Raw genomic sequence first — 12,500 nt, forward strand, 5'->3', positions numbered from 1 at the left:
AGCAACTCCCTTTGAGGAACAATTTTGTACCACATTGTAAGCTTCTGTCGACCATTTACCTGCAAAAGAGTAACATCAAAGTATAATTACATATCCAAAGATAAATAATTTTGAGTGTAGAGATGTATATATCTAAAATCTACTTACACGTAGGAGTTGATAATAATCTCGTTGATTGAAATGTTGCTTGGATCAGTCAACTCGCGAAACTGTAATATAATAATAAATCAATTAGAATTTTCGGAAACATTACTTCATACGATTCTTTCACACGATGACGGTTAATTTTAATTTTCGATTACCTTATTATTACGTTTCGCGTGTTCTATACTTGTCGTCATGACGAAACATCTGACCGAGACTTGCGCTTCTTGGCTATCTCAATATATCTCTTTCTCGAAGCTGGATCAGGATTGGTATTGTCTATAACTATACTTTTTCCTTGATTCAAGTATTGTTGGACTGCAGCAATGCACTTCTGCCAGCTGCCTAAAGTGTCTCTGTTGACGTATCCGTATTCCTTCAGATAATTCTTTGCAAAATGCGATTTTCCGGAGTCTGGACTGCCGACCATAAAGTACCACCCCTGTTAATGGATATCTATAAGCACGAGGAAAGAGCGGGCCTCTGTTCACATTTGACGTTCACGATGATATTCGTGTTATGCACGATGCTTCTGTCGAAACCGAGGAATCACATGCCGGAAAAATTTTACTTAGGTATTTATCATTAAAAGAATACTTTGTATAATTCTCTTTTATGTTATTTCTCATTAGATCATGGTACGAGAGGAACAAACACATTTTTCCAGCGAGTAGATGGGAACCTTTTGATCCAACAAAAAGTTATGACAAGTATACAGTGTCGGATAAAAATAGGAAGAAAGATAAAATCTGATAAACTTAGATTCAACGAATTGTCCAATTTCGTTTAAAGGATTCAGATTCAAAGGACTGTAATTTAGTAGAGCTACATAATCGAGTAAATGAATTAAATATTATCACATAACTGAATGAATTTGAATCTGAATCCTTTAAACGAAATTGGACAATTCGTTGAATCTAAGTTTATCAGATTTTATCTTTCTTCCTATTTTTATATCTTCCGACACTGTATACTTATCATAACTTTTCGTTGGATCAAAAGGTTCCCATCTACTCGCTGGAAAAATGTGTTTGTTCCTCTCGTACCATGATCTAGTGAGAAATAACATAAAAGAGAATTATACATAGTATTCTTTAATGATAAATACCTAAGTAAATTTTTCCGGCATGTGATTCCTCGGTTTCGACAGAAGCATCGTGCATAACACGAATATCATCGTGAACGTCAAATGTGAACAGAGGTTCGCTTTTTCCTCGTGCCTAATCGCAATATTACATACATTAAAATAACATGCCAACATTGTGATATCGCTTCATAAGTTTTATCACTTAGTATCTTTACCTTAGTTACAATAAAATCGTAAAACGTATAATGGTGCGGTAATATAAGAAAGATCCTCCTTGACATACATTAACTGATCTACCATTACTGTTTTAAGCTCGCTGAATTCACGCTTTAGAACTTCTAAACATCTCTGAAGAAGCTGATAGATAAAATTACCTGTATGTGAAAATTTAATTTTTGCAGTAGATCATTATATATCACGCCAATGTTACTCCAAAAGTGACACTGGAGTATTTTAATAACTTAAAAATTCTCTAAATCACTGAGACATTCACCTTTCTTCATTATAACACTCCAACGATAGCCAGATCCATCCCAATAACTGAATGTGATCTCAATTTCTTCTTCCTTCAACGCGTTCTGCTTTCTAGCCCATTCTTGCCTCAATTCTTCCTTAAGTTTATTTTCCTCCTCCTTCCTTTCCCTATCTGGCAAGAAACTTGTATCTACATCTGGATTTTTCTTAATATTCTTAATCGCGAGGCCATCAGATTGCTCATTTTCTGACTGCGGGGATTTTTCGGCATTGTCTTCATCCAGATTAAAAGACAAAGCTTGAATCTGTCTCTTCTGTTTGTTCTTTTCTTTTCCTGTTCTTTTTCACGTTCCTTGTATCAAAGCATGATATGTATGACTAGATGACATTCAGAGCACTGGGCGAAAATCACATAACATTCAGAGCACTGGGCAGAAATCACATGTGTATATATATATATATATAATCACGGCAAACCGCATATATAACATCGTGTTATTTTTATTAGGAAAATTATTTCATATTAACTCAATAGGCGTTAAACTTGCATACATAGGGAGCTTTCCAGCAAGTGACACAAGCCGACACAAACGTCGTTCTATCTTTCTTTTTTGGCAATGAGTAAAGGCCATTCTACAATAGCGTAAACGTAGTCGTAAGTGGTTGTAACATATTCAGAATGTATTCAGAACGCACTTTTATCGATAAATGCGCGCATTTAGCATATGGTTTACGTTACATTATGACGAAAACCATATGCTAAATGCGCGCATTTATCGATAAAAGTGCGTTCTGAATACATTCTGAATATGTTACAACCACTTACGACTACGTTTACGCTATTGTAGAATGGCCTTAACAAAGACAAACCGGTAATCTAACCTATACTACGTTTACGCGAGCGTTACTTAATTCTGTATAGTAACTTACAAAAACGATACGATAACTTACGATAATTTCTTCGCGTAAACGGGATCTCTTCGGCATCAGCTCCATGCCGTCAATATATCTAGGTTAACCTGTGTAAACACTCGCGTAATCACGTAAACGTAGTATAGTAAGTAACAGTAATATATATAGAATAATAGATATATAATTACATATAAAACAATTACCTTGAATTAATCGTCGCGTCGCGTAAAGAGTCACGGTCGGTCTCGCTCCGACACTACCGTGTCTCTCGATAGGTTAACTGAACTGTCAGTGACAGCGCACTGAACGCACTATCTGCACTGCGCGCAGTACACACTTACACACACGTATTAACTGAACTGACTGTGACAGCGCGCTGGCGAAAGCGCCGCCAGTGTCGAAAAAGTGAAAGTGACATTACTCTGTTATATGTATGTTATAATCGCAGCGTTAGGAGGAGGAGGAGGAGGAGGAGTATCTTAAATAAAATTTTTCACATTTGGACTTTGCGTCCCAATATCTCCGCTCGTAGGGCACGTAGCGGAAAATATTATAGGAGATACCCCCCCCCCCCCCCCAAGTCGACCCCAAGCTATCGATCAAGCCTACTTAGAACTTGATCCGTTCACTCGTTATCGAGATCTCAACATCTCGAGTACTCGCAACCCGTCGCGTCGCGTAAAAGAGTCACGGTTGGTCTCGCTCCGCGTGTACTTGGCGCGAGACACTACCGTGTCTCTTGATAAGACCGTATATATACATAAAAATGTAAGTTCCGAATATCTCAACATTTAGTTTATGATTTCGCCTGTATAATTGAATGTTCATGTGCAAAAGAGAAACGAAAGGCCCAACATAAAATGTCAAGAATTCGATATAAGTCTAGCTAAGAGAAGGGCAATAAAGTCCAAATCGTGGTTCTTGACGTGCAAATATTTGTATCAATATAGTCTGGTCTACAGCTTTTCGCAGGTACATTGGCTCAAACAGTTGAATTCTTTACTTAATAATAATTGCGATTATTCCAAAATGGTACATGACTTTTCCTTTCAGTTTGAGCCAATCTACCTTCATACTTCAACTTTCTAAAATATTATCGGGTATCTTGTATAATTATTTCTAAAATCGCCCATAGACGTATCGCCCTCCACAGTCACTATGGGTCCCAGTGACCCGACTGTTTTTTTTTAGCGTTATATTCTACCTATTCGACACTTAAACCATTTATTTTTATATGCTCGTATCACTTGCAATATATATTTTTTTTATAATACATTTGATATATCAATCAGAATATACTGATTGTACAAATAAATTGCTATTATGACATGTTTGTTTATACATTTATTAAAAAATCACACATGTAATAAATTTAAAAATAGCATTACCCATACAGCACAAAATGTTTTTTAAATATTTTTAAAATATTTTTTAGGAAGATTAAAATAATTTAAAATAATTTACAAAAATATTTTTAGAATGTTTCTATGTCCGTCAGATCAAGTCAGAAAAATATTTTCAAAAATATTTTTAAAAGATTGCAAATAAATATATTCAATAATATTTGTAAAGTTTTTTAGAAATATTGTTTTAAAAAATAAAATATGTTCATAATAATTTTAAAAATGCTTTAAAAATGACATAAATATGAGTCATTTAAAGGTATGTATATGCCGTTATGCTGTTGTAAATTAAGAATTTTAGAAAAAAAAAATACATTTATTATATATATGTCGTGTGTGCATACAGCCGCGCGGTCACCCATCCGAGTCAGTACCGCACCTAACGTCGCTTGACATCGATGATCGAACGGACTAGTGGTGATCCTTTGATTCTGACGCTTCCTTGTTGCTTATACTTCTATATAACATTTCTTTATAGTGTTCAAAAATCGTGTAATGATAATAACCGGTAAATATTAAAAATAATAACGCAATTACAATTAATGTACAATAATTATTAATATGAAATTCGTATATTTAACATAATATAATATTAATATAATAACGTTAACAACATGCATGATAACGCCTAAAGACGCTACCTGACAAAATAAAGAATTTATTTAATGAATTGAATCAAAGTTGAAAAATAATTAGGAATTAAATTTAAAGAAACTTAAATCTAAAAAAATATATTCTTTATGTATGTGTGTGCATATATGTTCACGGAGTAAGTTATAGTACTATATTTTCAATTATTCTTATAATATTTCTGCAATGTTGTTCTAATATTTCAACGAAATGTTTCAATTGTCTTTACAACATTACATTGCAACTTGTAACGTTCCTGCAATGTCTTGCAAGCTTCTATGCTGTATGGGTCTGTTTTAATTAAGAAAAACTCAAAAAATGAAAATAAAATTGTCGTGTACCAAATTTGGTCTTAAAATGACGTCTAATTCATGTCCTTTTCATGACGTCATACTTTCATATCCACAATAGGACGCCAAATACACGTCATATAAAGGACATATGACGTCGTGGACGAAATATGACCTTAAATTGACGTCAATAAAACCATGTGTGCTACCTGGGATATTTACATGGGAAGTATATATATATATATATATATATATATATACATACACGTATATAAATTTATATTATTTATATATATAGGGGAGACCGGGGCCTAACCGTCGCCGGGGTTGAACCGTCAAATCAAATATCTCGGAACCTGTATATTGTGCGAACTAGCTATTAACATTGTAAACGCTGCTTATGGTACCCATGTGACCAACGGAGTTTCGGCAGGTTATCTGCCGTGTTATGATTTTTACGAGGGCAAACGTGTTTTCGGAAGGTAAAAGTGAAATTTTCTGCGCGTGGAAATTTTGTAATATCTGCAATAATATTTGCTCTCCAAATCTCAAAGTACGTGATTATAAAGAGTAATGCATGCTGAACACGAATCCAGTGTAGTTTTTTCATTATCGTTGATGTCTAATATTTCGTGGGCGATCAAACCTGAAACTTGTGCTTGGGGCTTATCCGTCAGTAAGCACCCGGGGTTTATCCGTCAGTCTCGTCACTGTGGCGCGCCGGGCGCACGACTTCGGCTCACGGCGATTTCAGGTTAGGTTTCCCTCGAGCGTGATTTTGTCTTCCCTTGCACGTGCGTCAGTTTGTATAGGAGGGAAATGGTACGCACGTATCGTCGCAAAACGGGTGTTTTGGCCGACCGAAAAGATGGCGGACCGTTGTTTTCGAGATCGCTCGCGCTCACGGCACGTCGGCGAGGTACGGCGAGGCACGGCACGGCTCTGAGATCCCGTGATTTCCGCGCGAGAGTTGACATGCCGCGCGCGTGGTAGATCGTCCCGACTCCCGGCCGCGGTAAATCGTCGTTGTTGGTCGTTGTGTCAGTGACAGTCGCGCGTGCGACCGCATTGTCCAGCGTTCGCCGCATCGTCTCAGCGTCATTGTCGCCGCCGTTGTAATGGTGGTGGTGTCGGTGGTGGTGGTGGTGGTGGTGGTGGTGGTGGTGGTGGTGGTGGTGGTGGTGGTGGTGGTGGTGGTGGTGGTGGTGGTGGTCGTGGTGTGGTGGTGGTCGTGGTGGTGGTCGTGGTCGTGGTCGTGGTCGTGGTCGTGGTCGTGGTCGTGGTCGTGGTCGTGGTCGTGGTCGTGGTCGTGGTCGTGGTCGTGGTCGTGGTCGTGGTCGTGGTCGTGGTCGTGGTCGTGGTCGTGGTCGTGGTCGTGGTCGTGGTCGTGGTCGTGGTCGTCGTCGTGGTCGTCGTCGTGGTCGTGGTCGTCGGTCGTCGTCGTCGTCGTCGTCGTCGTCGTCGTGGTCGTCGTCGTGGTCGTCGTCGTCGTCGTCGTCGTCGTCGTCGTCGTCGTCGTCGTCGTGGTCGTCGTCGTCGTCGTCGTCGTCGTCGTCGTCGTCGTCGTCGTCGTCGTCGTCGTCGTCGTCGTCGTCGTCGTCGTCGTCGTCGTCGTCGTCGTCGTCGTCGTCGTCGTCGTCGTCGTCGTCGTCGTCGTCGTCGTCGTCGTCGTCGTCGTCGTCGTCGTCGTCGTCGTCGTCGTCGTCGTCGTCGTCGTCGTCGTCGTCGTCGTCGTCGTCGTCGTCGTCGTCGTCGTCGTCGTCGTCGTCGTCGTCGTCGTCGTCGTCGTCGTCGTCGTCGTCGTCGTCGTCGTCGTCGTCGTCGTCGTCGGTCGTCGTCGTCGTCGTCGTCGTCGTCGTCGTCGTCGTCGTCGTCGTCGTCGTCGTCGTCGTCGTCGTCGTCGTCGTCGTCGTCGTCGTCGTCGTCGTCGTCGTCGTCGTCGTCGTCGTCGTCGTCGTCGTCGTCGTCGTCGTCGTCGTCGTCGTCGTCGTCGTCGTCGTCGTCGTCGTCGTCGTCGTCGTCGTCGTCGTCGTCGTCGTCGTCGTCGTCGTCGTCGTCGTCGTCGTCGTCGTCGTCGTCGTCGTCGTCGTCGTCGTCGTCGTCGTCGTCGTCGTCGTCGTCGTCGTCGTCGTCGTCGTCGTCGTCGTCGTCGTCGTCGTCGTCGTCGTCGTCGTCGTCGTCGTCGTCGTCGTCGTCGTCGTCGTCGTCGTCGTCGTCGTCGTCGTCGTCGTCGTCGTCGTCGTCGTCGTCGTCGTCGTCGTCGTCGTCGTCGTCGTCGTCGTCGTCGTCGTCGTCGTCGTCGTCGTCGTCGTCGTCGTCGTCGTCGTCGTCGTCGTCGTCGTCGTCGTCGTCGTCGTCGTCGTCGTCGTCGTCGTCGTCGTCGTCGTCGTCGTCGTCGTCGTCGTCGTCGTCGTCGTCGTCGTCGTCGTCGTCGTCGTCGTCGTCGTCGTCGTCGTCGTCGTCGTCGTCGTCGTCGTCGTCGTCGTCGTCGTCGTCGTCGTCGTCGTCGTCGTCGTCGTCGTCGTCGTCGTCGTCGTCGTCGTCGTCGTCGTCGTCGTCGTCGTCGTCGTCGTCGTCGTCGTCGTCGTCGTCGTCGTCGTCGTCGTCGTCGTCGTCGTCGTCGTCGTCGTCGTCGTCGTCGTCGTCGTCGTCGTCGTCGTCGTCGTCGTCGTCGTCGTCGTCGTCGTCGTCGTCGTCGTCGTCGTCGTCGTCGTCGTCGTCGTCGTCGTCGTCGTCGTCGTCGTCGTCGTCGTCGTCGTCGTCGTCGTCGTCGTCGTCGTCGTCGTCGTCGTCGTCGTCGTCGTCGTCGTCGTCGTCGTCGTCGTCGTCGTCGTCGTCGTCGTCGTCGTCGTCGTCGTCGTCGTCGTCGTCGTCGTCGTCGTCGTCGTCGTCGTCGTCGTCGTCGTCGTCGTCGTCGTCGTCGTCGTCGTTGTCGTTCCGTACAAAGCGACGTAAATCACAGAATCCCTGGGTCCTGACGGAGCGATTCCGACGACGTGTCGTCGTCGGCGCACAGTGTGACAAAAAGTACTTTTTAGGGACAAAATTCTGCCTACACCCGAATTCTGCATGGATTGCAATGTTTTTTTTTTAATACTCGTAAAGAGTTTAACTTTGAGGTCTCACTGCTAAAAATTCGATCAAAGTGGATTAACCCTCCGAAAAAGTTCCTCAACCCTATCAAAAAATGAATAGCACAGTTAAATAGAGGTATTTATACTGTAAAACTTTTATATGAAACATATTTTTATATTTTGTTTAGTTTATGAGATATATCGAGAAAAGCAATAAATGTCTCTACTTCTGAAGGGAGGTTTCACCCTTTTAAACCGTTTTTGAGCATCAACGAAAAATTGCTAAATTCATGTGTTCACCCCCTCTACATTTATGCCAAGTTTCATTAAAATCTGAAATTAACACTTCGCAAGGTTCCCTTGTTAATGGATTTTTGAAGTTTTTTTGACTGTAGAAAAAAATCCTGACGTGTAGGGGCAGAACTGAGGTCATATTCGGTTTCAACGGGCCAAAATACATTGGAATATCATGGTCTAGTCAATAGGGCAGACAACTTTTTTTGTGGGCCTGTGTTATCAACTGCATTTCAACAGGGAATCCTGAATTGTTGACTGTTATTAGTTGATTGCCATAGAAGAATTTCTTTAAATAATACTGAAGCCTTTCTACCATGACAAGATTACAGCCTTAAGGGGATCCTGCCCCGGGATTCTCTAACTCCTTAACGACAGTTTCGGTATCGTTGCGCAGCTTTTTTACCATCAAGAGACACGGCAGTGTCTCGCGCCAAGTATACGCGGAGCGAGACCGACCGTGACTCTTTTACGCGACGCGACGGGTTGCGAGTATACGAGATGTTGAGATCTCGATAACGAGTGAACGGATCAAGTTCTAAGTAGGCTTGATCGATAGCTTGGGGTCGAATTAGGGGGGGGGGGGTTTCTGTTATAATATTCCGCTACGTGCCCTACGAGCGGAGATATTGCGACGCAAAGTCCAAATGTTGAAAATTTTATTTTAAGATACTTTCTTCTTCTACGTCGACCGCTCTCATCTCAATATAACATATATATAACAGAAAAATGTCACTTTCACTTTTTCGACACTGGCGGCTAACGGCGTTAGTATCGCAGTGCAGTGCAGTGCAGTGCAGACAGTGCGTTTAGCGCGCTGTCAGTCAGTTCATCAGTTAATCGCAGTGCAGTGCAGTGCAGTGCAGTGCAGACAGTGCGTTTAGCGCGCTGTCAGTCAGTTCATCAGTTAACCTATCTCGTCGAGAGACACGGTAGTACGCGCGGAGCGAGACCGACCGTGACTCTTTACGCGACGCGACGGATAAAATAAATGTCCAATCGGTATAATTAATCTTGTACGATTTCAGAGTACTATGCGGCATTTACTTGACGAGCGGCATTGCGCTGTTATTTCTCTTTGTGACTTTGTGATACTATGTGCCTTGAGCGAGAGCGTGAGATATCGAGTGAAATTCACCTTCTTCATAATAGCGAGCGCGTTAGCCGCAGGATTATGGATACCGTTCATGCTATTTCGAGTCGGCAGCTGGAAAAACGCGCTGTAAGTTCCCGTATATGGATATAAAGCTAAATTATATCGAGTCTTATTAAAATTAAAATATAAATAAAATGAAATTTTACAGAATGTCGGCTAGAGGCGTGGTGACGATAGCGAAGATCATCGGGATGAGTTTCCGTTTTCACGGCAAGGAAAACATCGTCAAAGACTCGGGCTGCGTCGTGCTCATCAATCAGAGTTCATTAGACCTTTGTGGTAATCGAGATTAATTATTGAAATTATTATAAGTTTGTTGTGTTTAAATTAAAAAACGCTCTGAACAAACTCGATAAAATAATAATGCGCGAATAAGAAAGTAGGCTATCTTATCAGGAACGAAAATGCCGCGTATGCATAATAAAATTGGCCTTGCAGTTTTAGGTGAGCTGTGGTTAGCGATGGATAACTGCACCGTTATCTCCAAGAAGGACATTTTGTACCTTGGACCATTTGGTCTCGCGTGCTGGCTCTGGGGGACGGTGTTCATCGATAGAAAAAACGCCGGAGAATCATGCCAGATTATTAATGCTACAGCAGAATCGATTCGTCTGGCGAAGGTGATTTTACTGTAATGCTCTTTGTACCAACTTCGTATTGACAGTGTTGGGATTTAAAATGACATCAAAAAATATATTAATATTAAGAATATTATTATTAATATTAACTCGGAGATTATTTAAATTAAGTGAGATCCAAATAAATCAATATATGTATTTTATATGGAAGTTAATACTTTCGATTGATTCTTTTAGCGGAGGCTTCTTCTATTTCCCGAAGGACATCGACATTCGGGTAATTCATTGCTTTCCTTTAAGAAAGGCGCTTTCCATGTCGCGATTGAATCTCAAATGCCGATTCAACCCGTTGTCGTGTCAAAGTACTACTTTCTGGACGGCAAATTAAAAAGATTCAATTCAGGTAAACAGGTTTAACTATATTTTAATGTATATGATTAAATAATGTATTTACATATAGATAATTACATTTTTACGTGATATGTATGCCTAAAAGATGGATTTTATATTTCAGGAAGCAGTTAAATTACTGTTTTACCGCCTATTCCCACTGCGGGTTTGATCAAAGACGATCTTCCGAAGCTTATTGAATTTTCAAATATTCGAGGTTGAATTTACAAACATTGTGATGTCAGTTTGTGATATATAATGTTCTCCAAAAATGGTTTACCATTGTATTTACGTTCAAATTCTTGTACGTTGTACACATAATTATGCGAAATATTTTGTCCAAAGTACCAGATTGTAATGAAATTGAATTACTTACTAACAATATAAACGAGATGCACTTATGTACATGTATAAACGTTTCTATGTAATCTTTTTGATATTATTGTAAAAGTAGATCTTATGAAGTATATTTGTGCAACATATCCACTTGATCCTCTTTGAAAAGCATTTTCTATGAATGGGATGGGAAAAATTAATTACTTAATGCGTTAGGAATCTTCAGGAAAAATATGTAATTAATGTATACGCTTCTTTGTACACGTAAGACTGTTAATACGAGAGCAATATCGAAGAACAGCGGAGTAAATGTCGTTGCAAATGTGTGATTTACATCTATCTATACTGTCTGCCTCTGCCTCGTCTACCCCAATGGTAATTTGCAGATGACAATCTGTACAAAAAGGTCATAAACCTTTCTTCTTGTCGTCGTATCCCCGCGGCTCTGCCTTTTGGTCTTAGAACTGTAAAATAATATGTATATATTGTATAAGAAATTTTGTGATTAAATACATATAATATGAATTAAATTATATATAACGAGAAAATATTTATTATAAACATATTACCTTGTCTATTATCTTCGGCATCGAAATGAGCAGCGGCATGATCGGCGACGACGGGACCCGCAACGACGGGATTGATGGTGCCAGAATCGGCGACGACGCGGATGGGACGATCGGCGACGACGGGACGGTTGCCACGGTTGGCGACGGAACCAGCGGCGACGGGACCAGCGGCGACGGAACCAGCGGCGACGGAACCAGCGGCGACGGAACCAGCGGCGACAGGTCCGGCGGCGACGGAACCAGCGGCGACGGAACCAGCGGCGACGGAACCAGCGGCGACAGGTCCGGCGGCGACGGGACCGGCAGCGACGAGATTGGTGGGTGATTTTTGTTCCAAGGAGAATTCTAACGCGAAATCGTTCGCGAAATCGTCATCATCGTCTAATTCCATCGGCTAAAATAAAATAAAAATAGCAATATTAATTGTGTGAAATATATATTTAAAAAGACAGTACTTACATTTTCCGTTCGTACTTCTTTCGCCATTTCCTTCAGTAAGAAAATGTTGACTATCTTTAAAACGTGACACGAGACCGGAGATGACGAGATCAGCGGCGAGGGTACCGGTGGTAATAATCACTAATCGGCGACGACGTGATCGGTGACAACGTGATCAACAACGGATCGACGGCGACGGATTAGCGACGAGAGTGATAAAACCGGCGACGATGGCGGGTAAAAGTGTTTAAAGCGTGGAATACCCCTATAGAGTAGAGAGCCTTTAAGACTATATTCGGAAACTTCACTCTGGCCTAGTTTATACTGATCACTTGATACGCGTATTAAATAGTAAATAACTAGTAAATTAGTTTGATTATTGGTTTGATACGCGTATCAAGAGATCGGTGTAAACTAGGTCATTCGAATACACACCAGCGTCGTTCTGGAGCCTTAGGGCCGATATCACAGTCTCCGATTAACGTGATTCTCCGATTAAACTCACTCTTCGTCTCTTTCTAGGGGGACAGTTAGAAAGAGATGGAGAGTGAGTTTAATCGGAAAATCACGTTAATCGGAGACTGTGATATCGGCCCTTATTCTCGAATCGTTTTCATGAAACTCGCATGCGAAATTCAATGTTTTTCAAATAGAAAGTCGCACACGAAAATCATTAGGGCAGGCTCGAGAATATGATCCCTGTCCTTGTTCAATTTTTAGTAACA

At 42.3% G+C, this 12,500-nt stretch overlaps 1 protein-coding gene across 1 annotated transcript in view; it reads left to right on the forward strand.

The window, feature by feature from the left end:
• Positions 1-11,303, forward strand: part of LOC139785686 (1-acyl-sn-glycerol-3-phosphate acyltransferase alpha-like) — a 14,945-nt gene extending 3,642 nt beyond the window's left edge. The window contains exons 2-6 of the mRNA XM_071724847.1: positions 9,337-9,530; positions 9,613-9,743; positions 9,903-10,084; positions 10,280-10,445; positions 10,557-11,303. Of these exons, the coding sequence (XP_071580948.1) occupies positions 9,343-9,530; positions 9,613-9,743; positions 9,903-10,084; positions 10,280-10,445; positions 10,557-10,567 (678 nt within the window). The 5' untranslated portion in view covers positions 9,337-9,342 and the 3' untranslated portion in view covers positions 10,568-11,303. The remainder of the gene's footprint in view (positions 1-9,336; positions 9,531-9,612; positions 9,744-9,902; positions 10,085-10,279; positions 10,446-10,556) is intronic.
• The last annotated feature ends 1,197 nt before the right edge of the window (positions 11,304-12,500 follow it).

The sequence above is a fragment of the Temnothorax nylanderi genome, unplaced genomic scaffold, assembly GCF_030848795.1.
Source record: "Temnothorax nylanderi isolate EJ_2023f unplaced genomic scaffold, tnyl_v1.0 TNYL_tig0863_pilon, whole genome shotgun sequence".
In the NCBI taxonomy this organism is placed as follows: domain Eukaryota; kingdom Metazoa; phylum Arthropoda; class Insecta; order Hymenoptera; family Formicidae; genus Temnothorax; species Temnothorax nylanderi.